We start from the raw sequence: 25,806 nt of genomic DNA, 5'->3' as shown, positions 1-25,806 counted from the left end.
AGTGGAAACGAGCACCAGGACCACACTTGATGAATATCTGCAGTGGAGGTGCTAGTAAAATTGTGTCTCCATATCAAGAGAAATCAAGATAAACATGAACTGGCTAAATTGAAAAACCTGACCTCCTCAGGTAGCTCAATTTCCTCTGCGTCCTTTTCTGTGCTGGAGCAGCGACCACACACGCTGTTGCTGGCCGGGAACAGTTGAAGTCCCCCCTGCAGACACTCTTTGTTTGCCCCCCAGCTGAAGCCTGGGATGGCCCAGTTTTGGCTACTGGTCCTGAGGGACGGGTTAGTATGAGGATTTCTACACTCCTGGAGATAGTCAAGAGGACACCACCTGTTGCTGAAGATTTGTCAAAGTAACATCTCGAAGGAAAGGACTAGAGAAAGTGATGGATTAGTGGTGAATAAATCTTATGAAACCATCCCCTCATCTTGAATGCAAATGTAAACAGGTCAGTGGCAAGACAGGATATTAAGACAGCATGTTTTCTCTAAGTTGATCCTGGGAGGAATCTCACGCTTGCCAGTAGAGCAGCTGTAAATCTGTGTAGTTAAGACACACTAATAAAATCCTGCCTGGCTATTCATTATGCATGCTTATTTTGTGCACCAGGGGTCATTACTGCACTGCATAATTATAGTCCTTTCTCTTTGGTATAATTGTTTGAAGACCTAAAAAGCAGCCAAGATAAAAGCTGGATCTCCAAAGCTACCAAATTTGTTTGTGTATCTTTCTCTGCCTTTTGCAAAATTTTGTCTTCAAGTGCATCTTGAACGGGAAGCAAAGAGAGTCAAAGATGATGACACATCTGAAGTGCATTGTAGTCTCACTGAAGACGCTTCCACTTGAAAACAGTGGAAAGCCACGTGAAGCACCACGCCTTCAATAGTGCAAACAGGTCAGTACCTGAAATTGAACAGTGAAGGCTCTATCATAAAAATACCAAGGCTTTACTCATGTTACTTGTAAAACATTCTTTTTAAATATCTGGTACTCTCCAGTGAATTATCAGGTTGTTTTTTTTGTTTGTTTGTTTTTTTTACATAAGAAATTATTCATTTATTCCAACACCAAAGACTATATACTCATCTTCAAATGGCTAATCGAAGATGTGCAGTGAGATTTCAAATAAAGGTGCTCTTGCCATGAACATTAGCATTATTAATACAAACTGTGATAATGCATCATTATACTGTGTTCCCTGGATTTGTAGCTCTAGTTTCACCACGTTTGGGATGTGATAAGCACAAAAAATATACACAGACATATACTGAAAACATGCTGGCTGTAGTACAACATGCAGCACGTGCAGGGTAGACAAGTCAAATACGGCACATGCTGGCAGAGAATTGCAGAAATACCATGCACTGCTGGACAGACGAAAAAGCAATGAAGGGGTCAGGAAATGGAATATCTGGTTTGTCAATATATTATTTTTAGATTTTTTTATTATATGGATGATAAGAAAGACCAAACCAAATGTATCTTGTTTTTAACATTTTAAAGTTAAGTAAGTTAAACTCAACTCAGATGACATTAAGCCAGAAAGTCCTTGATATTCTCTCTAAACTTAACAGGCTGACTAGTAAAATTAAAGGAATAACAAACATGTTGTTTAGTGTTGCACTCATTTTATTGATCAGTGGTTAAAGAGTCATCCAAATCTCGAGGCCCAGTGCCTATTTGAGATCTGTTTTGTGCAGTTTGATCAGAAAATAATTAAAAACATGAAACCAACACTTGAACCAATTTCTCTGGTCCAATTATTTGCATTCAGTTTAAAAACAAAATAATACAACTTATCATGTACCATATAAAAGAATAAGATCCGTGAAACGCTGAGAAGTGCATTAAAGTGGAACTTCTAACAACTGCATTTTTAAAGGACTCCATCCTTGTGGTACGAACCTTATTCTCAACAACCCTCCAACGATTATTCTGTACACCTCTTTGTTAAAGGGAAGGAAAACTTTAAAATAAAATACAGCTGTTTTTGGCATCTATTGGAAAACATTGCAAAGCAGTGAAGCACAGCACATATAAATAAGATAGCATTGTTATTTCTGCATAATTACATTGCAGATAAGTAATTAAAGTTTGATGTGCAGTACTTGAATCCAAACTTAAATTAATTAATCAAATCTATTTATTATCCAAAAAATAGGTCTAGATATTTTACAGATGAACAAAAAGAGGATTCAAAGCCATCCACTCATCGAATGACAATTATATGGATCGAATAAGACATTAGTAACTTTTTTGTTCGTTGCTTTGATTAAAAGAAAGAAAAAAAGTACCAAGTTTGAAAAAGAGAAGAAAAAGCTTAAAAATCTGCAACTGATTAAGAAAATTTACTATACATTTTTATTTACATCTGAGCTGCCAAAAAGTATAAAAGTATCAATATTCACAAGAGACTATACAATAATCCTTAATCAGTAGGTCCAAAAACTCCTGCTTTTATGTTTGCCCAAAATGTAAAAAGAAGTATTCACCCAGTGTTTTAAAAATAGATATAGAACAAATATATAACACATTTAAGAGGTTTGACCATATTATCAAGACTTACTGTATAATAGTGCAACAACCTAACATATATTTTTAAAAAGAGGCATTTAAAAAAGTAATAAATCTTTAAAATATCTTTTAAAAGGAGCATTTCTGTGCAGATTACTGCTGTGGACGTTAATTAAAAAGAGGAAGGCACAGCGGCCCTGGTAGACTGAGTCAAACACGTTTTACACAGGACTGGAGATGGAGTAAGGTTACAGGCGTCCCAGGGTTTAATCAGAGGAGGGGTAGGCCACACCAGGGTTTGTAGGTAAAAGAAAAAAGGGATGGGGGGCTGCGGGGGTTGTGCAGGACAACATGGCGAGACATGGGAGGTAAAAAACATTTCTGAGGTAAAGGTCAGACAGACGTGGTCACTCTGTCTGCAGCGTTATTGACCTCATTTTTGTTGGAGTCCAGGCCTTTGGCAGCATTCAGGTCATTACGGAGGTTCTCGACTGCTTTCTTCATCGTTTTCAGCTCACCGGGGTGAGGCGTGGCCCGCCGAAGTAGGGTTCCCTGAGTGAATGGAAAGATTGTAATTAGTGGTGCATTTGCTGCAGTGAAAACAGTAATTGTTTACATCTGTTCCAAGTGGTGGGACAAGAACATATGAGTTACAGGACCAGGCTGGCAAAAGGTTATGTGTCAGCTGAACGTCAAGTACAAATATCAAGCATTCGTCTTGCAACTAGCAAAATGTAACAGAGAATTGTTGAAAAAGGCAAATAAACTTGTTAGCAACAAGTTGACCAAATTTTGCAACCTTACCCTGCTGAACATCAGCATGTTAGTACTGTCATTGTGAGCAAGTTAGCATGCTGGTGTTAGCATTTAGCTCCAAGCAGCTATTTATTCTTGTTTCTCTAATATGGACATCAAAGAATAAGGAACACACAGTGTCACCCAGTGCAACCATGATGCTAGTAGTAGATGCGAGTAATGATAAAAGAGCTCTAAGGCACAGAGGAAGAAGAGATCAGTCCCTTGGATACAATTCACTGTTGGTTTTAGTCTTTTCATAGGATTTGTTGACAATAAGAAAAATCCCCAGCCTTATCCTGCTCTCACCTTGTCATCATCCTCCTCATCGTCCTCATCCAGGAAGTGAATGGCACTGATCCTGTTCATGGCTTTGTTGTCCCACGTGTCGTCTGCCATGTCATTTACCAGGCTCTCCAGGGCTCCAAAGCGGGCAAGTTTATCAGAGCCTGGGGAAGTTTTTAAAAGAGACAACACAAGTTCTGTTATTGAAATTCCTGCACCCATAAGAATGTTCAGAATGAATTACCGAGTGCAAGCTGAAGTGAATGTTTTAGCAGATTAAAATCAATATGGTTATGATTGCTTCTCTGCAATCTGCCAACACTCAAGAAATGAAAGCTGTCACATAACCCAGTGCTTATGAGAGAGTCTGAAACTGTCAGATCACTGTTTCAAATCCCAGCTTAGGCACAGGCTTACAGCAACACAATCTTCCCTGCCCCCAACTTCAGCTTCAGCCTCACTCGTCTGACATCCAGTCTTAAATCTGCAGCTCTCCCACGAAAGAGAGACCGCACGTCACAAAAGTGAATGAATAAATCCGCCATTTCATTTTGAGGGAGAAACAAACACGCTTTCAAGTGCAAAATACAGTGACACGAAGGAGCAATCATTTTGCAGTGAATCAAGAATATTCCACAGATTTACGTGCAAGTCTGTGGATGACAGCAAAGAAAAAAAAATACAATAAACTGTTGTATCAGGCAGGGGTAGAGCCAGCCCTCAGCCACATCTCTATATCCAGTGGGCGAGCTTTTAATGGCAGCAGGCCAGCCGCTGCTAAGCCTCTTTAGCTGTCCAATCCACGGCATTTCTGAAAAACATAACCAAGGAGGGCCTCAAGGGACAGGAGAGGGCCTGATCTGTTATAGGCACTGTGATCCCTTACAGGACGTCATTATCGACAGATACTACAGGGAAGGATCAGAGGGCACAGAACAAACTGTGCTTCCCCAAGCAGATCATGTGATAATGTCACCCAAAACTGCAGGGCACTAAATGAGTGGAGACGATGCAAGAGCTGATGAGAAATATATTATGTATATATTATGTCACAGTGCTGGCACCAAGTCGTTTCACTCTAGAAGAAGCCTGACATTTTGGGCGCATGGAGAGACTGATCTTGCATATATACACATACAAATAGTGCACATGCAAAGAAACAGTGGTCATGAACACATATAGTGTCATTTCAGTCAACCATGTGAAAAATGTCTACTGCTCCTGATAACGCAGTTGATTCATGATTTGGTTATTCAAAACTTCAGAGGATTATCTCACGCTTTCACTTGAAAAAAAAAAACATTACCTTTATTGTCTGATTCAAATGGCTGTTGAGGCAACAGCACGCAGGTGAGCACCTTTTCGCCTGAGTCGGGATCCTCGTCGGTCTGAAAGGTGAGGAGGGGCTGCGACTGGTTTTCTGACAACCACAAGGCTTTCAGTCGAAGTGTGGTCAGTGACATTGGTAAGTGGGTGAGCCTGAAAGCAAACAGGAAATAAATCGCTAACTGGCTCATATCATATAGGATATAAAGAAGCCGCAAGATACCTGCTGGTTCTTGTTTTCAACTCTGTGTCTGGGGAAATACTCCCCAGACACAGAGGTGAACATGTTTGTGTGCGTGACTCAAGCAGCAGACACTTCTGCAGCTTTCTCTGTAGACAAAGCTTGGACCAAAACAGGCAAAGGCATAGAATCAGAGCCAAAACAACCAAGTGACAGTGGGTGAGTAATATGTTGTCAAAATATCAGGATAATCTTAGGGGATCAGAAAGTAGAAAGTAAATATTTAATCAAGTATTTGTCAAGTATGACAAAAATAATTAGAAATCATGTTTCATGTTTTAAATTATTTGAGCAGAGGGTGTTATTTCCTGATAATTTGGTAACTACTCTCTCCACCTTTTTGCACATACCTGTTTCCAGAGACATCGAACACATGCAGCTCGGTGGCTTGCGACAGCTCTGACGGTATCCTCGTCAGTCTGTTTTCTCGTACACAGAAGACATTCAGGCCGCTACAGCCCCCGATCTAGGGGACAGAAGAGACATCATGGTCAGGCTGCATTTCAGTCACAGTAACAGGGATCCCGTGAAGCATGAAAACATAGTATAGACACACATACTTAAAGTTTTCAATGGGGCTTTTTCCTTTCCTACTCTGGATATGGGGTATAATGTAATATGTAGTATAAATACATGTGTGTATAAATCTGTTTTAACAGTGCCAGGACAAAAGAAATCAGAGTAAGTCTGGTGTCAGTATTCGGGCACTTTGTCCCTGATTTTCTGATCTCGATGGCAGATTAGTTAAATGTCAATGGGATGTGGCAGAGGGACCTAAAATTAGGAACAATTAGGCCTAGTAGCCAGACAAAGCAGACACTTGATGGGCCAGCTGAACTGCAGTTGAAATCTATTAATCTGCTCAGACACAGACCTGCAGGAGCAGGATACCAGTACTGGTTCAGAGATTCATCCTTTTAAAAAGGAGCAGGGTAAGCTCATCATTTACACCAATAAATATGGTAAGTGCTTTATGTGTCCACAGGAGAGAAGAGAGTCAACAGTAAATGAAGCATAAGGAACAAACAAAAGGTTTTCAATCACCAGTTTTTGAACAATTCAAATACATGATTCCATGTAAGCACGTACAAAATTCAAGCAGGGAAAGAGTAAGTGCAAAAAAATCAACTATCAGTAGAATCCATTAAACTGGGCCAATGGTCAAGTAGCTTTAAAAAGCACAAATCAATACTTGGGTCATGGTTACACTGTGATTATTAGAGATGTCATGCAATGCTGGTTTGAGAAAACAGTGACACCATCGATTCATTATCTAGGCCAAGTGTGTTGAACTGTTATTTTTCTCGGAACACTGCGGTCTTTGCATCATTAAGACACAGGGCCATTGTACGCCGTCCAAAGAAGCCTTTCAAATGAAGCTTTCAACCAGGCGTGCCTTCACTTAAACAGACAAGAGGTCAGAAAAGAATGTCACACACAAACACAAGGGAGACACTCAGACAGAGCTGAGCAAACCAAGAGGACTGAGCGGTAAAAGTGAAATGAGAACGCAAAACAAGAAAGAGCATTGTTGATGCGCAACGTGAATGAACTTAAGATGGTTTAACAATTTGAGCCAATGAAAATCTTAAACTCACTCAAAACAGTGGCATTAAAGAATTATATTAGAATAATGGCAGTCTAACTCTAACAGCATCACATCAGTTTATTCAAAACAGATAAGAGAAAAATTCACGTGTGCAGTAATTTGAAGGTCAGAAATGCAGTTCCTGTCTAACCCGCACCGCGTGCTGACAGGCAAAGTAACAGCAGCCGCAGTTTAGACCTGAAGATGAAGAAACATGTAGATGTTTGCCATCTACAGACAAAGACAGTAATAATTTCTGCAAATTTTGACACTTGCACCACCTGAGGGCAACGCGTGTAACAGCTCCTGTTTTTATGTGGATTTGTGTTTTTTAGGCTTAACATTTAATATATTTTAAACCTGCAAAATGTAAGAGGTTTGTTAACTGGAGCATATTTTCAGTTGATCACTGGAAAGATAACGGAGTTCACGTCTCTGAGTGTCATCATGTCTCATCTCTCTTTCTGGTTTCTTTGGTGAGGAAAAGACTGGCGCCAGTCTGGGTTGACTAATTTCTGTGTTCAGTGCTGAATATTTCAACTGTAAAATTGAGTGTTATAACATTGTACGTATCTGCTGGACATATCCATAAGTAGTAGAGTTATCTCTGGATTATAAAACCCAGAGTTTTGGCACATACAACTTTTAATTTTCGGTTTTGGCCCTCAGTTGTCTCTTAGCACACTTTAACTTTTAACTGAAATGATGTTGGTTGATATATGAAAAGCTTACCTCCTTGGGCAACGACATTAGCTGGTTTCTGTCACAGTTGAAGTTGGAAAGTCGCTTCAATTTCCCAATACTCCTAGGCAAACTCTGTAACAATAAATAAATCGAAACAACAATTAGAAAGAACATCAGTTGCTTGCGCAGTTTTTAAATACATTGGAAGCTTAAAAACCACACTGGCAAAAGTATTTCTTTATTTCATTTATCTCTTTACATTATCTTTAGTGTTTAGAGAAACTTGTTATACAGTTTGTTCCACTGGTAAATTTATCAATAAAATAGGGACAACATTTGTGACAGAAAAACAGACAGACTGGTCAGAGCGGCCATGTATGCGTTACCTGAATGTGGCTTTCAATCTCTGTCTCCCTCTGTGTTATCACTGTGTATCAGTGAGTGAGTGCATCCATAATAACCCATAATATCCTGAGCAATTTCACCTGAAATGGGAACTAAGTCCTCTCTCTGCCTCCAGCAAACACTCAAAAAATGCTGACCCACAGCAAAGTGATAAAATGGTTGTGTTTCTTTTAAACGATAAGACCTATTCATTCCTAGATATGAAAACATGGGTGATTTTGGTGCGTAAGTTCTTATTACTTGTTTGCTAAATTCAACAATAGGCCAGTCCCCAAACAACTCATTGCATTCCTTTCACACTCCAGATTTTACATGTCAGTGTTTAATAGAATCGTTAGTAATTATTTTATGTCAAGTTTAAACATGTACACTTCAACAGTCATCCAGTTGGTTAGCTTGGGCTAGTCAAGGCCAAAATCTGCAAAACAGGTGTGAAGGTACTGATCCCACAGTGTTTTTCATTGCATTTTAAAGGCTAAATGTTAATACATTTGCAAACAAACCTGCAGGTGGTTCTCTGTGAGCACAAGTTCAGTAAGACTTTCACAGTTGCCAATGCTCTCTGGAAGATACGTTAGTTTATTCTGATCAGCTTTCAATATAGAAAGTTTCCGTAGTTTTCCTGCAGAGAAAGAAAAAAAAAAAATTGGCATTAGAAACCTTGTTTACATATTAATTAGCAGACTGATGACGCAGTTACTGTGACATTGTGGAAAATGTATCTTGCTGTCTCTTAAAAATTATTTTTATTTTTAATGCGTGGTTTTCAATAGGCTGACTCTTTTGTCCAAAGTCACTTACAATAAGTACATTCAAACCACATACAGTAGGAGCAAGAGCTCCAAAATTGCACGTGAATCTCGTCTTAACAAATGACTAAAAGCAGTGCTACTGTACAAGTGCTTAGAGATTGGGTGCTTGTCGCATTAAATGCAGACGTCAAAGCATATTGGCTCGCCATGTTCTGTGGGTTTATTATATGAACATGCCAACAAGCCATTTTAAGTGAAACTTTAACGGGGAAAGCAAAATTTTCCCATATGTGAGAATAACCCGATGGGGAGAAATAACCTATTAGATAAGAGAAAGTCAAAACATACCAAAGACAAGCTGGCGGGACAGCATAATCATGCTACTGAAGAGCTAGGAGAATTCACATGCTTACCAATGCTTGCGGGTAGAGCATCAATGAGGTTCTGAGACACCAGCAGGTCAGTTAGTGACAGCAGGCCTCCTAACTCCTCAGGAAGGTGCCCCAGTTTGTTTTCTGACACATCCAGACACAACAGGCTTTTCATACTGCCCATCTCCTGAGGTTCAGAGCAGAGACTTGTGGTAAGCAAACATGGAAGTTACAATAATATGACAGCAAATACAATCCAGAAAAGCAAAGCAGGTTCAGGCCTCTCTGATAATGTTATCACGCCTTTAAACGGAAATATTTAAAGGAATCACTGCACCACATTTGTAGTCAGACACCGTTTTTCGGTTTTGACCTCGTATTTAACATTACTCGAAGTTAAGATTTGTCCTGTCGTGGGAGGGATTTTTTTTATGTCAGAGATGTTCTTGTTTAAATTGTATTTTCTGATTGTATTTAAACACTTATTCAGGCTTGTTTTTCAAAGCCCTATATGCCCCAATGCACGCCGCGATACAAATGACTATGTGAAACAATGGTGGTATAATTAAGAGAGAGACAATAGCAGAATCTCAAATACAAGAAGTAAATTTGCATGCATAGCTTACTGCAGGTATTTCAGCCAGTTGGTTTCCATCCAGCCACAAGTCCTTTAAGCTGACAAGACAGCCTATTGACTCCGGCTATATGGGAGAAGGAAATGTAGGGATTGAAAGAGGGAGAGCCAAGAGAACAGAAGAAACAGAGACAACAAAAGACAACAAAGCAGAAGAATACAATATTAGTGACTTGATTCGGACAATGTGCTTATTTTTTCTTTAATTCAAATTCAGGATGTGCAAACAAAGCAAGATGCAGACCTCTGGAAGTGTAAGCACTAAAAATAAATTGAAATGAAAATAAGGATCCACAACTCCATCATATACTTCTATCGATATTTATTTTCATTTTAGGCTACACTGCTGTCTTCAAGAGGGTATTACACATTTATTTGTCAAAAGTCAATTCAAAGATCTATTACATTTATTAGATGTAACAGAGCTGTGTCAACAGTAGGGAAAAAAGGTATAATTTTGGAAATGTACCAAATATTAATTGTCACAACTGAGGGCAGAAAAATTTCAGACAAAATCCAGCAATGTAAATAACTGAGTTCAATGTACATGCAACTGAGGAATAAATGATAAATAAAATAAAACACATAAAAAGCCATTCCTTTGCAGTCTGACTTTGCTTGATCTGCCAGTAAATCATTCACAGTTGGAGTTAGACCACTTACATAAGATTACAATTTAAAAACCAGAGCTCAACAAAGATGGTCATCCTCCAAACTGCGTGATAAGAGGTGAAAGCTGTTCTCGGGGGACACTAATCTACTTGGACATGACAAGAACAAGGAAATGGGAAAAGTTTCGTTCTGCTCATTTTATGAGTGGGCATTTGGCATTCTTCTGAGTAAACAAGTTCTCCAGCATTCAGGAAAAAAAAAAGAAAAGAGGAAAAAAAAAAAAAACCCTACCAGGCTGTATAGTTCATTATTTCCTAGGTCGAGTTCTTCAAGTCTATGAAGCAGAGATAGTGACCTGTGGATGACAGATGCAATGGAAGTTAAAATGAAAATAAAGTCAAAATAAAAATGCAGAGGCTTGCAACATGTTCTGTAACTTATTAACCTCTGTTAAAGTTATAGAACATATATATTATATATATCCACACATACAGTGCAGTTGGTTGAATACTTACTCTGGTAGGAATGTCAGCAGATTTTCTCTGAGCTCCAGTGATACCAAATTGGAGAGGCTGTAATGACAGGCAAAAAGAAAGATTATTATACGTTTCTGAAAATGCCATGAAAACATGAACTGTAGTTTCTATACAACTTCCACTCATATCTCCACAACACAGATAAATAGTACACATGATGCTTTTGAATGTTTCTACAACAAAAAAGAGTTTTAATGAGAGCTTAAAAAAAAAAAAGGCCATTAAACATCTCCTTGCAATCAGATATCTGAGAACAGGAAGTACTTTGGAGGTGTGTCAGTCTTATCAAGGCCCTAAAATTGCATCAGCATAAACAACTTCTGCATTTTTTAAATGAAGAGAAAAATGTCTAAATGGCTATCATAGACCAAAGTACAGGGTTATGTTCTTGCAGTGCTGCCTATGCACAGTGCTGGACATGTTACCAATTAATGGACAGCCAGCTAGTAGAGTACAATGTCCATCTTGTTGATCAGAACCCAGACTAAATAATTCAGCCTTAGTGCAGGATTACAGATGGTTGAGGGAGTTCACATCTTTCCTTTTTTTTTTCTTTTTTTTTTTTTGATCTATCAATCTAAAAACCAAACCAAACATTACAAGCCAATTAGCCAAGCTCTATCACTGTCAAAACATAGACCTGGTAATGGATCATTTCTCAAGCCTTTTCAGTGGCACTGCAGTTTCCATACCTAGTGGGTGAGTTTAAACTGGTTCTTAATTTAGTCTATACAAAGTCTCTCTTGAAGGAAAGGCTGACCCTCAACTTTGACGACATGCAATTCAACTGCTACTTTTCGTTAATCTTGCTTTCTGGGAGTGTTTTTCATTCACCACAGCAGATCACCGGGCCAGAGACTAAAAGACAGACAAAATCTTTCAGCATGCTCTGTCTGAAATCTGGTCTTAGTGATCAGCTAAATGATGTAAACATTCAACTAACTGCATCAAGTGTCCCACGGTGTTTTTTTTTCCTTTCTGTCAGAAAACACTCCCATCTCGGGAGATAAACGATGTAATTTAACCCCCAGAACATTTATCTTATCCATGTCTAAAAACCCACAGCTTCTTGTTCCAACTGTGTTATGGTTTTCATTACCTTCTTCCCTTGACAGAGAGCAGGCCTTAAGTCACTGCGTTATGTAAGATAGATATAGGGGATATGTGGGGCACATGCTGTACCATGAGGAAATGGGTGTGAGGAGATCTCTTGAACTTTAGGTGACTTTGTTGGTAGGAAAACTGTATATGTCATATAAAATAATATAAATTAGTCACATACCCAGCATGAACAATATGAGAAATAGCTTTTATAGCCAACTAGGTAGTCTACAAAATTGCAGATTTCTGAAAGGAAGCGCCATCTTTCTAAAATAAATCTTTTTGGGCGGGCATAGAAATCAAATCAGAGGTATTATCAATGAAATTTCCAAAGCAACATTCAAGTCAAAGCAACCAAAAATTTAGATCCTACCCGCCTTTGGTTTTACTGTTTTTATATTTGGGTTTTGAAGCTTGTTTATAGTCTTTAAACAATAAGTTTTAACATGTTGCAGATTATTTTACAACAAGGAAATATGTGGAACCTGAGCAAAGTTCAACACACAGCTGCAACTGTTTAAGGTCAGTTTTGCAGGACCATCATCAGTATACAGACTATTGATGATCCATTATAGTATGGGTCTTGGTCAAAAAAAAGAATCTCTCTGGTGTGTTGTGTCTTGCATGAAATCTAATTCAGGTCTATCATTAGGCCAAATACTATATGTGTATGACATCAGTGTAAGATTAAACCTCAAAATCCCATCTATAGGTAGCACAGTATTATTTCAAAAACTATAGTCCTAGCCTGTGAAAACTAAAAGAAGCAAAAAATGCATGGTGGGTTGGTGTCCTCCACCATCCATAAATTATCTCTGAGAGGTTGAGAAATAATTTATGGCACCACGGCAAGTCGAAACAAACCTCTGTTTAGTTTAGTGCCAACTTTTTCAGCTATTAATAATGGTTAAAATATGCCATTCACACCACCACCAATAACGATTTAAAAAGGTACCTCCGGACAACATCAGTGAGAGTTTCACTGTTTTAATCAATGTCAGAAAAAGTGCCTTTAGACAACATCTCTATTGACATCTGTTTATCAAATTCTGTTTAAAAAAAATAAATCCATTAATGAGGTCTTATGTTTAAAAAAGAAAAAAAAGTGTCTGATGAAGAGGTCATTTGTAGCAAGGGCCGATGGCAGCTCCCGAGCAGGCCCATCAAATACCAGAATATCATCAACATTTCTAATCACATTTGCGCATCTAGAGTAACTTCATCCCTTTAAATCTATCCCTGTAAGGGTTTAAGTTCAGTTTCCCTTGAATTCCAAACCTCCACTAAGAACATCCCTTGTGGCAATTTGACCTAAAAGCACATAGTTCTGTTATTAAATCCAATTATAACTGAACTCAACAATAGGGGAGACCTCATAGGAATAAGAATGCTGGCAGACATGAGCTTTCACTAGTCCGGATTATATGCCATCTCACAACAAGCCTTGTGCCTTTTATGAACAAAGACAATCAGGCCAATGAGCGGACATGGACTGAGGTGTGTGTGAAGAGTAATGTGGTTGGTATGTTTAACCCTAATGCATTGAGATGGAGGAGATTTCAGAAGAAATTATTACTATCGGGGGAAAGGGAGATAATAGAAATCCAAACACTTTGACTTGCTATGTGAGTTTCTCTTGAGAATATTTATCATTATGAATTTATTGCATAACTTTTTGTGACTTTCACCACAACGGGCATACTAACGATCTGGAAACATCACAGATTTTTAAATTCCTTTAGCAAGGAAGGAACACTGTCATACCATATGTTAATTGGCTGTGTAGAAGGACTTCTCACTTCATCATGCTCACTGACTTAAAAAAAACAAACTCACCAATTTGCCTCTAGATAAGCAGCCACTCACACAAAGAAGGGCCACTCTAAAGAAATGTTTAGAGCTCAATGCATTTTACAGGGAAGAAGGTTGCCGTTTTTACACACTAGACTGTTTGATGTCTGTTAACAGATACCAGAGGGTGGTATTAAAACAATTGAAATAGGCTCAGTATTTCTGAGTAACACAGTTAGTAGTCATTTCAGAGTAAGATAAACATTTTTATTTTTGCTTCTACTATGAAACCGTGTGGAAATGTTTTACTGGCGAAGGTGAGATCGTATCATTATGCCAAAGCAAATATGATGAAACAGTGCATAAACTTACTTTCCAATGTTATCTGGAAGAACTTGCAACGAAATATCATTGATGGAGAGGCATGTTAGATTCCGCAGCTCTGGAAAGCTTTCAGGTAACCTGAAAAAAAAAAAAAAAAAACATTTGAGACGCCAGCAGAAGATTTAAAGAGAATCATTTAATTCAAATGTTTTAAATCTGTCAACTAATACTTTTGACATTAACATTCCAGAAGAATATTGGTTACTAGAATAAAAGAGGACTGGGTTCAGATGACCATGTTGCTATGTGTCTGCTGAGAACGTAAGCAATGTTAAGCAAGGGTTTACCAGCACTTTAGGCAAAGCAACAGAAGTCTCTGCACTCTGATGGGACTACTTAGATGGTAGTTGTGGTCGCACCTTGATCCATATTGAAGCAACCTTGCATCCATTGAGCTCTTGTTTTCTCATTTTGGTTGGAGCCATACGTTTACATGTAATTGTCTATGAGCATCCTATATAAATGTGGGCGAGACAAAAAAAAAAAAGACTACTTCTGCTCAATATCTCTCTCCAGAAACATTATTGGAATGAATGTAAGCCAGAGATCAAGAAAGCTATCAACAAGACTTAATAACTGACTAGACATCACCTGCAGCCTGCTGATGGCATTTGGACCCAGGCACTCAAGATTAAGCATGGAGCTCCATGTAAACTAAAACTTGCTAATATAAACAAAACGTGCACGACTTCAAATTTCAAACTGGAACCTGCCATCAATCCTAAAATGACAGGTCCTTTAATCAAACAACTAATACAGACAACTAAATCATAGTTATTCATTTTTTAAGATGCTGTCAGTGTTTGTTTTTAAACAAAAGTCAAAAATCATGTCTATATTTAAAATTTTGATCAGTTGAAAAACCCAGAAAATGCTTATTTTTAATCTAAATTTCAAAAGTGACTATACCTGTTATTGATATAGTTGAAAAACACAGATTGGGCCTTTAATATTCCCACGGATTTATGACTGACAACAAAATGGCATCACGTTCCTGCTAACCCACAGTTCTTACTGGACTTTTACTATGAAACTGCTGAAACAGGACAGACCAAAGAGTGGAAAATTAGGTTACTATTGTGGAAAAAGAGTTTTGTGTGTGTGCAAGCACATGTGCACTTTAAAAGCATCGAACACCAATGCCTTTGTAATACTATTCATTGTTGCCTCCTAAACTATGGACTGAAACGCAATGTGTTTTATTCCCCTGCTGGGGTGCAAATTAGACTTAGTCTCACCCACACAATAAAGGGCAAACTATGCACAATCTGCAATCTGTCATGGAGAGTGTATGAATGTTCGCATTGGCAGGAATAACAGCAGGGGATCTTGAACACACACACACACACACACACACACAATGCAGACATTGGAAATATGAATTCCTCTCCACAACAAAGATACATTTTCTATTTATTCTCAGAGATGTACTCCCTGCTTTTGTCAGCCCAACATTTCTTTAATGTGGATAAATAAGCCTGTTTATTTTGGAGATCAATACGCATCAAGTGTAAAAATCAATAAATGTGAAATGTATGGTTTTAACAATGTCACAAACCTTGACAGATGAATATTTTAGAAAATACCACTATTACAGTATTAAATATGACTGATAATTTGTTTTTCTTTCTGAAAAGTACAACATAATCTCTGCAACTACCTTGTTAATGGATTTCCACTGAAATCTGCCACTTGGAGGGCTTTGCAGTATGAAATGCTCTCTGGAATTTCCATAATATCTGAATAAGAGAAAAGACACATGTTACAACACTTCGTAATCCCTCTACTTAGGTCTTGAAACATGTTCTAACGTTCAAAGAGAAATATACAACACAATCAGCAGTAGTTACATATAATACATGTTAAAAAAATACATTAAAGGCAGTTGCTTTAAGTCCAAGTGATAAACAATAAAAACCCCAACACTAATGGTGCAGACCTGAATGCAAAGATGGAATTTTGTGGTAAATATAATGAGGATGTACCTGTTTTAGTATTAGTATTATTAATAGTTATGTTGCCCAGGTCGTACTCTTAAATGCGATGCAGTCAGTTTTGACCGAAAAAGATCAAATGTACAATTGTTCAAAACTTTTCCACTTAATCACGACCCAACATAAACAGGACTTTCATTCTTTTAATTTGAATTTTGGTGCCAGCCACAGCTGTGAACATGATGCTGCTCTGTTGCAGAAGAAACCAGTGTATCTAAAGGAATATGTGCAGGTCTATACAACCAACTTGGGAGAGTCAGGTTAATGCAAACCATGCTTTTTTTATTCCTGTTTGTTGCATAAGCTTCAATAATGAAGAGAAAATCCTACAGTGTAATTCCTTTGTTGAATTTAGTGCTGTCTTGCTCCACTGCAAAAGCATATTCTCGCAGATAACAAGAAAATACACAGAAACGCAGTTGAAAGTAAATGTGCTATGTAACAATTGCCTGCTGCTTCTGTGTATCACTGTTTTCCCTTCTTACCATTTCGAGAGACATCCAGTTCTACCAGCTGCATGAAGTTGGCTATTTCTGGTGGAAGTCTCTGGATCTCATTGTCACTCAGGCCAAGTTTTCTTAATTTCACCAGCTGGAAAAATGGCTGAGAAAAGGTGAAAAGAAATGTATATTTAGTAAAAATCCAGTACAGTAAATCAGGAAATCATTCAGACGCATTGAATTCTATTTAACATATTTATTCAATTTATATTTAACTGAAGGGGATTTTGTGTTTGGTGGCACAAAGTGTTTAAATTCTAATCATATCTTTAACAATGGATGATTTTTTTTTTCTTGGAGCAGCATGCACCTTGTTGGCCTTTTCAGAAATAATAATGCCTGCGTGCATTTTACTTTTTATGTTTAAAGACCGTTCACAGTCCCATAAGCTTTTTCAATTTATCTGGCTGATTAGACGTCTGCTCCGGTGGAAGTCGGGTGGGGCTATGCTGGGAATTACATGAGGTTACCACAAGGTAAGAAAGAAAGATAAAGGTGTAAGTTGTCTCCTGCTCTAACAAGAGTAACCCAACTAACTGGAGGGTGACTGTTTAGGGTCTTCAGTGGTTATCAATTAGTTATTTCTCTCATATACTCTCAATAGAAACATTCAGCACCCCTCTGTGTGTAATGTATATGGGCAACAAGCAGGCATGAAAGTCCGTAGATGACTAGAGGACTTGACTGGAACCGAAAGCAAGAAAAAGACAGAGGTTCAAGGCATTCTTCTAGTCAAAAACATTTAGCATTAAAACATGATGAAGGCTGGTCTGCAGCCACAACATGCTGTCTGTTATTACTGTTCCATCAGCTAACTACTTGACAATATTATTCCTTTATTCCAAAAATTAAAGAGGCCTGCCTCGGACATGACCCTCTTTTACCTCTGGCTTTATAACTCTTTGGGATTCATAATGAAAAACCCATTCAGTAGTTACAAATCTGTGATATTGAAGCAATACAGTCTGACATAATCCACATTTACATTAATGCAATGTCTGAGAAAAAGGAACGATTTTGTCCCTGTCCTTTCAATACTTTGCACCATTTGTGCCACCTAAATTATAGCAAACATTTCCAGTGGCCTATTGAATTAGCAGACAAAACACCTCCTGTTTCAGTGAGAAGCCATTTTCGAAGAATTAAAGTTAACAGGACAAACGTCCTCACTGTGAAATATTTAGATTTTTATATAACAGGCTGTACTGAGGATGTCTGACAACAGGTTTTACTTTTTGTCTCCCAGTTAATAGTCTGTGTCGAAGCTCTCCCACAGACCCTTCTCCTCTCTACTGTGCTTTTCCGACGCTATCAGATTGGATGCCAGGCCTCAGAGTCAACTCGTAAAATTGTTTGGCTACAGGTCGCTACTTAGAAGTACAAAGATCCATTTTGTTGTCAGTTTCTGTGAAAGAAAGATTCAGTTGGGACACTTATCACAAGCACACACTTGACGCCCAAAACAAGAGTGGGCAGAGCTTTGCATGTGGAGTGGTGAAAACAGGTAGCCAACCGTGCTGCTTTCAGTTCCACAAACGTTTGGGCATGAACAGAACAGAAAAACTTGCCCCTCTGTCCTTTATATTGTGTCCGCTGCTGCCTGTTACAACGCAGGCCAGCTGGCCTGGGACTACTATTTGGTGTCAATCAATCAATCCATCAGTCAATCACTGAAGTTGACTGTTATATATGCTCTTGGTCTTTTTGTCCAGTATGCTGCAAACAAGTGAATTATGTTGCAGGTTTCCACTTTTCTATACTTCTATAATTTTGATATATCTTTGTGCTGTAAAAACATGCCACCACTGAAATCCATTGGAACCAACATGAATTCAAGCTGCGACAGTTTTTTTATAACAACCTGTGTGATAATCCAAAGGTTTTAGATGGCGTATGGCTTCCAAAACTGGAAGAAAAGAGGAAACTAGACCAGTGTTGGTCTTTGGTTCCCCTTTATATTACCTTGCTTTCCTGAAGCTGGATGCTCAGGTGAATGTAATACGTTCTGTTTTGTCTGAATTTCAACAAGGCTGTGATGAATTGAAAACTTTACTAACCTGAAAATATGTTAAGCCGTAATAAAGGTTCATTATCATCAGTGCGACTGGTACACAGACAACCCATGCAGGTAGTTATTGTAAAATTAGCCTCACCTTTTTAGTGCTTTACCAGCCTTTATGGTCTATGTTTAATTCTTAATGGTTGCGCCACTTGTGATAATATTTAATGCTACCGCCCTCAAACTACATAACCAAGGGTATACAGTAACTGTTCTGTTTCTGGATGTTTAATTATGAGTAAGGATGAAAATGAAAAAAGCTACGAAAGCTAGAATCATAGACAGCACATAATGAAACAATGGCATTATTTGACTGCCAGCACACCTGTACATCTGATCTTAGCTACTGTCAGCTAGGTGTAAAGGCAATCTGTAAAATGTGTTTACATTTTTTAAAACTCATGACCAGGCTGCAAATTATCCGTGGACCATATCCTGATACAGATCGCATTTTAATAATGTGTGCACAATAAATAAGGCCCGAGAGTCCAAAAGTCAAACTCAACCCTATTACAAAGTGCAAATAATTCCAAAGTCTTAAGAAAGTTCAGTTTCAAATCCATCATTCCATCAAGCAAACAAACCTGTCCTCTTCTGAGAAATGACTGTCTGAGCTTTTGCATCTTAACCACCTTAATGTCACTTTCACATTTCACTTACTTATTAAAAAAAAAAAAAAAAAATAGTGTGAATGCAGTCTCTGTCTGCTAAGTCAGTCTCCCAATCACAAGTCCGCAGCTCAAAGATCTTTCTCTGTCTTGATGATATCATCAGGGGAGTCTTGGCTAGTGCAGACTTGTTCATTTCCAGAAAAACTAACCTGAGGTGTGACAGATCAGGAAGATATTGCCAGTTCAGTTTTCAGGTTGATTATACCGACATGTTTTCCACTTTCAGACTTCCTACTTGAGCTTTGCCTCTCCTTTATATCAAAGTCGGAAGCAAACACAGCCACTTTGAAACCTTCAGTATCGAGGACTCAAGAGAAAACAAAGGCAGTTTCATTTAAACACTTTTATCTGGTTTTCTAATTCTCTTGATAACAATAAAGACAATCAGAGAAGTAACAAAGAGCAATATATAATTGATTCTTCTGTTGCAAATTTGTGACAAAGTTTGTGATTCTCACATTAACATACTAACTGAAAACTTGTTCTTCCTGTTAGTGTCATTCAGCATCACGCCTCCAACAGTCACCTATGTGTGATACGCAAAAACCAAAACAGGCTGAGTCAAGAATACGTTCATCATTTCCTCAAAAGGCAAGTCAGTGTTTGAATCGTCATTTTCACCCTCAGCGCTGATGGGGGTTTTGGGAAGTGAGTGCATGGATTACTGCACTGCAAATTTGTCACCAAAAGCCCTTAACGTATTCATGTAATACAAGATGCAAGTTTGTAGTGTAACAAATATTCTTACACAACCTTACCGAAAGGTTATGAAATCAGCATTAACAGGCTGGATTCATTTTGAATAGATGTGTACAATTTAGAGATTGCTGTTTATCTGGACTAAGTTTCTGTGTTTCTTCAAATTTTCATTAAAAAAAAAAAGGAAAACAAACATAATCAACTAAACCTCATGTCGAATACATTTGCCAGGCCACAATCCTACAGCCATATATGCTTAAGTAAAAGACATGAGTGTTGAATATTTATTTGAGTCTGATTCAAGTTTCGCTGCAAGGTTAGGTTACACATGGTATAGTATATCACAGCATAGGCTAGAGTTAAAACTGTCTCAACCACAAGCACATGTCAGAAAGAACTGCACTTTATTACAGCGCTTTCTTTGCAAGAGCATCTTCTCGTCGAATCACATCCGAATCTCTAAGTCACTTCAACCGCCAGCTTCCTGCTCTGGGATTCATAGCACGGCTATCTTTATTCACTTCAAACATGTCTAGAACCCTGCAGCTTCCTGTCTCAAACAGAATATTATGCTTCTTGCTGCCAACACTGTGTTTGGCAGTTCTGAAAGGCCTAAATGGTGGTGAGAACAGCAGGCCCCCGAACAGCTACTGGTGCCTGAACTTGGCTGAGACTGACAATTATTTTAATTATTGTCTCCTATGCAGATTATTTTCGTATTTAATCATTTGTTCTAAAAAAGTCAGAAAACTGTAAGGAAAAAAAAAAAAAAAATGCCCAATACAATTTCCCCAAACCACAAGTTGACATATTTTAACTGATTGTTTTGTTTCACCGAACGGTCCAAAAAAATGAAATGTCAACTGACCGATCAATTAATTGGCAATTCCTTTCAACTCTGGTCTGAATGCCATTTCTGAGTTGCGTGTTGAACATCAACAAAAAAAATCAACTTGAGTTTTATCCAGTCATTTTATTGCTTGTCAGCCCGGAAAATATAATAATTTTAAGGCTGCAAGTTACGATAGTCTTTATTATCAATGAATCTTCTCAGTTAATTATTCGGTCTTAAAAAATGTCCGAAAATAATTCCTGTTTTCATTTCCCACAACCTGAGGTGTATTACGCAATCTGAATTTAGATTGTTTATCCAAAATAAATTCAGTTCATTATCACACTGTATATGACAAGGAAAAGCACCACGTCCTCATGCTGAGGATGCCGCAACCAGAGAATGTTTGTTCTTTACTGGAGAAATGACTGAAGTGATTAACTGATTTTAAACTTGTTGCTGATTATTTTTTTTCCAGATTGACCAATTTATCTTTTAAGTGCTGTAGTTCTAAGTAATTCTGTTATGCAGAAGTATATGCATTGCAGATGTACAAGTTGTTATCAGTAAAACAGCTTAACACAGATAAAATTTAAAAAAACGGTCATTTAAAGGTCTCTGACACCAACACCGACTGGTGTCAGAGACCTGACACCTCTCAACACCTCTCTGCCTCACAGTTTGACTGGAGCTGGAGACGCTGGAAACTGCATTCATTTTTAAACTGGATGAACAGGCAAACATATTTCAACATCCAGCTAGTTCTGAAATTCCCACTCTTCCTTGCCGGTTAGTTTTCTTAGTTTGACTGCTGTCTAGCAAGCTAATGACTGCTATTTACAAACCAGTCTGATGGAATGTATTGTGAGGACCAGGGGAATTTTAAATAAACAGGGAGACACATGTTACTGTTTGCTAATTCAGTCCACTGCCACAGGACAAATAGTATATAAAACAAACCAAAGAGAAATAATGCCTAGCCATTAAACACACTCATATTAAACAAACCTGCACTTCACGTCGCCACGACTTGGTCAGCAGATTTTTCTTCGTAAAAATATTGAAACTATCTCCTCAAGTTCAACTTGCCTCATCTTGTTGCTGTAAAAACACACCTTTGCTATTTCATCTTTCCATTAAGGCTGCCCTGTGCATGTTTTTATCTGCCTGCGAGGTTGAAATGATTGACTTGAAATATGTTACTGTGTCTGGGCCTTGTTGCATCACTGTCAATACAATGATAAAGTTAAGTGGTCAGCGTTTATTGAGTTAGCCACCTCCGAGGCAAACGCGATGAGGCCACACGCTGAGCACCGAAGTGGACTGATACAAAGGTTTATCCAGTTGGACGTTTCTTGGGTTCACTCAGCAAGCATTGGTGACATTAGTTACATACTTGTCAGCAGGCAAATAATCCACCCCTCTAACCTCTAAACATACTTAGAATAGTTCTGAACTGAGTATAGAGATTGCTAAATTGTCAAGACAGTTGTGTGTGTGTGTGTGTGTGTGTCTTGTCACAATCAGAGCACACCTGCTAATCACATCCTTGTAGGCAGAGTTGAGGGAAAGATGGTTAACTCTGCCAGCGCCCAGTTGGTCAGGTGTGTCAGTGTCTGCTCTGCGGGCTGTGTTATGGTTTTATTGCTCTGTACTTTTCAATTTAGGTTGACGATTCACTAGAAAACACTAGCACGTACAACTGCACGAGAGAGGTGACAACAAAACACATAATGCTGTTTTTGGTTTCAGTCAGAATACCTGTTCCTATGCTTTTTCTTCAACGGACAAAGTAAGCGGTGTGAAATAGCACTAGGAGGTTGCTAAGATTATCTGTGTTTCATCAAATTTCTATGTGCCTGCCAATTCCAGAAGTATTCTTTCTGCTGTCTTTTCTTTCCCGTATAGACTTCTGTAAACTGCAGACCACGTCACTGCATGTTCTATTTAGATGAAAATCAAGAAAGAAATAAAGGCACAACATAGTCCTTCATTCCTATCAGCTTGACATCTTACCCACCATAACTTCAGTTATATGAGATCAGGACAATTTCTCAAGTGCACTACGCCTTATTCCACACTCTGCCCACACTTGTCAGGAACAGCTGTAAATCCAACATATTACAAAATGTTCTCCCTGCTTTTGAAGGTTACAGTGAGAATACGTAACACAGTTTTCTCAGGCTCAAAATAAACTCTCCAGAGCGGAGCCGAGAGCACCTTCTACAGTAAAACCGGTTTGGCTGCAAAAGTTAAAGGGGAATATGCTACAAAACCACGGAGTCAGTGTTCCTTTCCCTCGCTGTAGCAGCTCTAGCCTACACGAATGTCAGAGGGACACCACAGGCCAGACTCTGAGATCTTCAGCTTCAAGCCCGGACGTAGAGGCGCACTAAATGAACCGTTCTCTCTCACACGCGGGAAAATAACATGCAATCCGTTGACTAGTATCCCACCCTAATCCAGGGCGCAAGGGTCACAAGTAAGAAAGCCGGGCTTGCGTATCCCCACATCACCACGCTGCGTTGTTTCTATTAAACAGAAATGGAGCCGCCGTGACAGAGTGCTTCGATCAGTCGCCGATTCACAATGGGTCTGTGTCTGTAAAGGGTTGCAGTCATCCAGGTTGTGGAATATCTAATGGGAGTCAACAGGCCAGTTTTACTTGGCAGTCTTGAATTTTCAATACTGTCCAGTTGTGACTGACTTGAAGGATGACTCCATGTTCCTATGAAAATGGGTCTACTTTGGATAGACGGCACTGAATTGATTATTTAATTAAATACATAATCACGTAAATTGAAAAAGCGTTGGAGTCATTAATCAAGCAAATATTCCAAAAAGTGGGGATTTTGCTACTTTTCTCAGCATTCATTGATTAATCGTTGGGTTGGGTTTTGGACTGTTGGTCGGACAAAGCGGGCTACTTGAAGGCATCACTTTGGGCACTGGGAAATTATGATGAGTCTAAATGACGTAGGGAATTACCAACCCGATATGCCAGATAGGTATCTGTGCCAGTATTGGCCATATTAAGCGGATTGGGCATCAGCCAGAATACGATTGAGCCACAATAAACACACTTTTTTTGGTAATACCCTTATAAAAGTTTCACAGTTTCTATCAGTAAGTTGCCTTGAATAAAAATTAGTTCCACACGAGTTCCACATCACGAGGTATACCGATTTTAAATTTGGGGGGGGGGTGCTGATTGGTGCATCTCTAAAAATGACTGTGAAAAAAAAATGATCGACCAATTTACAATACATATTTGTTAGGATGATCTGTGGAATATGTAGTATTTTGCTGACTGACCCTTGGCGATCATTTCCACCTTACCAATAATATTTCACCTCTACCACGGGAGAAACATTACCCTAGAGCACCATTATTCATACCCCTTTAACAATATTATGACACTGAGTCATAAATATTGTGACTACGGTACGGTTAAACTCTACTCCTGCTGAAGAATTTGGTATGTCATGCTCCCTGCATTGAGTCATGGCTTTCCGAGTGAAGAGAAAGAAAAAATAGAAGAAAAAAAAAGCTAATGGGTATTTCTGACCTCAGCATGGGATCACCTGCCCCAACAGGTTTGACACAAAACACACACAATGTCGGGGCTTTGCTGAGACATCTGGGACTCGAATAAAGGCGTTTTACGATCAAAACCCAGACTCCCGACACATGCATTTGGTTAACCTGCCGCGGGAGGTGTAGTTCGGGGGAAATTTCCACCTCCACCGTGTGCCGGCCTCGCTGATCTTGCGTAATTACTGTCCCCAGGTTCCGCCAGACTCTCACGGGATGCCTGATCAGCTCAGCGAGCAGCTCCGTGTCAGAGGAACTTTAACCGGAGGGACACATTGCATGTGACCACAAAAAAAAAATCAAGCCACGGCGCCCTGCCTCCGCCGCTTTCCACTTACCTTGGGCAAGTCCCGGAGTTGGTTGGCATCCAGCAGCAGCTCCTCCAAACTCCGTCCGTAGCGATAAATCTCATCGGGCACATACAGCAGCGAGCAGTGGCGTTTATCGATCATCTCAACATGACGGTTGCACCGCCACAGGGGTATACAGTGAAACATCACGGGGGAGGTGGGAACCAAATCCCGTACCCGTGCGATAAACAAACAGCGGGGAGGAGAGGAGGAGGAAGGGAGGGAGGGGAGGGGGGGGATGCAACAGATTGCTTACGGTGGGACAGTCCTGGACTAAAATCCCCCGTCAAACGCGAGCGAGGCGAAACTCACAGGCGAGGAAACAGCGAACCTCCGGCTGTAAACAGCGTCTCCGAGCTAACGTCCGTCACGTCGCGACGAACATGGGAAATACGCTCCGTCGTGGTCTCACTTTGGTTACTTTGTAGGCACCTGTTTTCTCTCTCTCTCTCTCTCTCTCCACTTGGTTCCTCGTCTCACGTCGACCCCCCCCGCCGCCGCTTTTAGAAGCCCTCTTTTTCAGCGTCAAAAACACAGGCTACATCTCGGTGTAGAGGCGGGTCGCGTTTTCGTTTTGTCCTTTTTTTTCTTTTCTTTTCTTTTTTTTTCTCTCGTCTCGTCCCGGAGTTAATTTCCTCTCTCGTCCAGTTTCTGACCCGGAACATTCACTCCCTCATTCCAATCCTACGTCACCGTTCCAGGCTGCTCCTCCCTCCGGTCCCTCCTCTGGATAGACCCGTCCCGCACGGGGCTGCCATGGCGGGGGCATGGGGACCGACACATGCCCGGGAGGGCCCCCCACCCCACCCCACCCCCCCTGGAGGCTGGGGGGCGGACACCCAGAACAAAAACGCCGGACTGAAAGTGCATTCAAAATTACACGAGATAAGGCTGGAGTGACATATACGTTAGAATCTTCATTTAAAACACGATCGAGCAGCGCGTTTGAAAAGCTATGAGAGTGGCATAGGTGGAAGAAGTATGCTGTGCTTTACTATGCCACTTTTATTTATTTATGTAATGTTCATTTGTATAGGGACCAATATATAGCACTCAGCCGATGCCACATATTTATAGCC

At 39.4% G+C, this 25,806-nt stretch overlaps 1 protein-coding gene across 1 annotated transcript; it reads right to left on the bottom strand.

Annotated features, from left to right (window-relative positions):
• Nucleotides 1-2,347: 2,347 nt before the first annotated feature.
• On the bottom strand, nt 2,348-25,384 carry lrrc1 (leucine rich repeat containing 1). The gene is made up of 14 exons (XM_040138398.1): nt 24,716-25,384; nt 16,508-16,625; nt 15,689-15,767; nt 14,017-14,106; nt 10,732-10,788; nt 10,508-10,571; nt 9,597-9,671; nt 9,013-9,157; nt 8,351-8,469; nt 7,491-7,574; nt 5,521-5,636; nt 4,910-5,082; nt 3,628-3,767; nt 2,348-3,075 (listed from the first exon to the last, which is right to left on the bottom strand). The coding sequence occupies exons 1-14, from the start codon at nt 24,872-24,874 to the stop codon at nt 2,917-2,919; spliced, it is 1,578 nt and encodes a 525-aa protein (XP_039994332.1). The 5' UTR covers nt 24,875-25,384; the 3' UTR covers nt 2,348-2,916.
• Nucleotides 25,385-25,806: the final 422 nt, after the last annotated feature.

The sequence above is a fragment of the Xiphias gladius genome, chromosome 11 (genome assembly GCF_016859285.1).
Source record: "Xiphias gladius isolate SHS-SW01 ecotype Sanya breed wild chromosome 11, ASM1685928v1, whole genome shotgun sequence".
Classification (NCBI taxonomy): Eukaryota; Metazoa; Chordata; class Actinopteri; order Istiophoriformes; family Xiphiidae; genus Xiphias; species Xiphias gladius.
Note: the sequence above shows the minus strand (reverse complement) of the source record. Positions and strands in the feature narration are given on the sequence as shown.

Coding starts and splice junctions, on each gene's coding strand:
- lrrc1 (XM_040138398.1), bottom strand. CDS start 24,874: ATGTTTCACTGTATACCCCTGTGGCGGTGCAACCGTCATGTTGAGATG. Junction 10,572..10,731: donor CTGCTGACATTCCTACCAGA/GTAAGTATTCAA, acceptor TGTCATCCACAG/GTCACTATCTCTGCTTCATA. Junction 5,083..5,520: donor TTCGATGTCTCTGGAAACAG/GTATGTGCAAAA, acceptor GTTTGCTTTCAG/GCTCACCCACTTACCAATGT.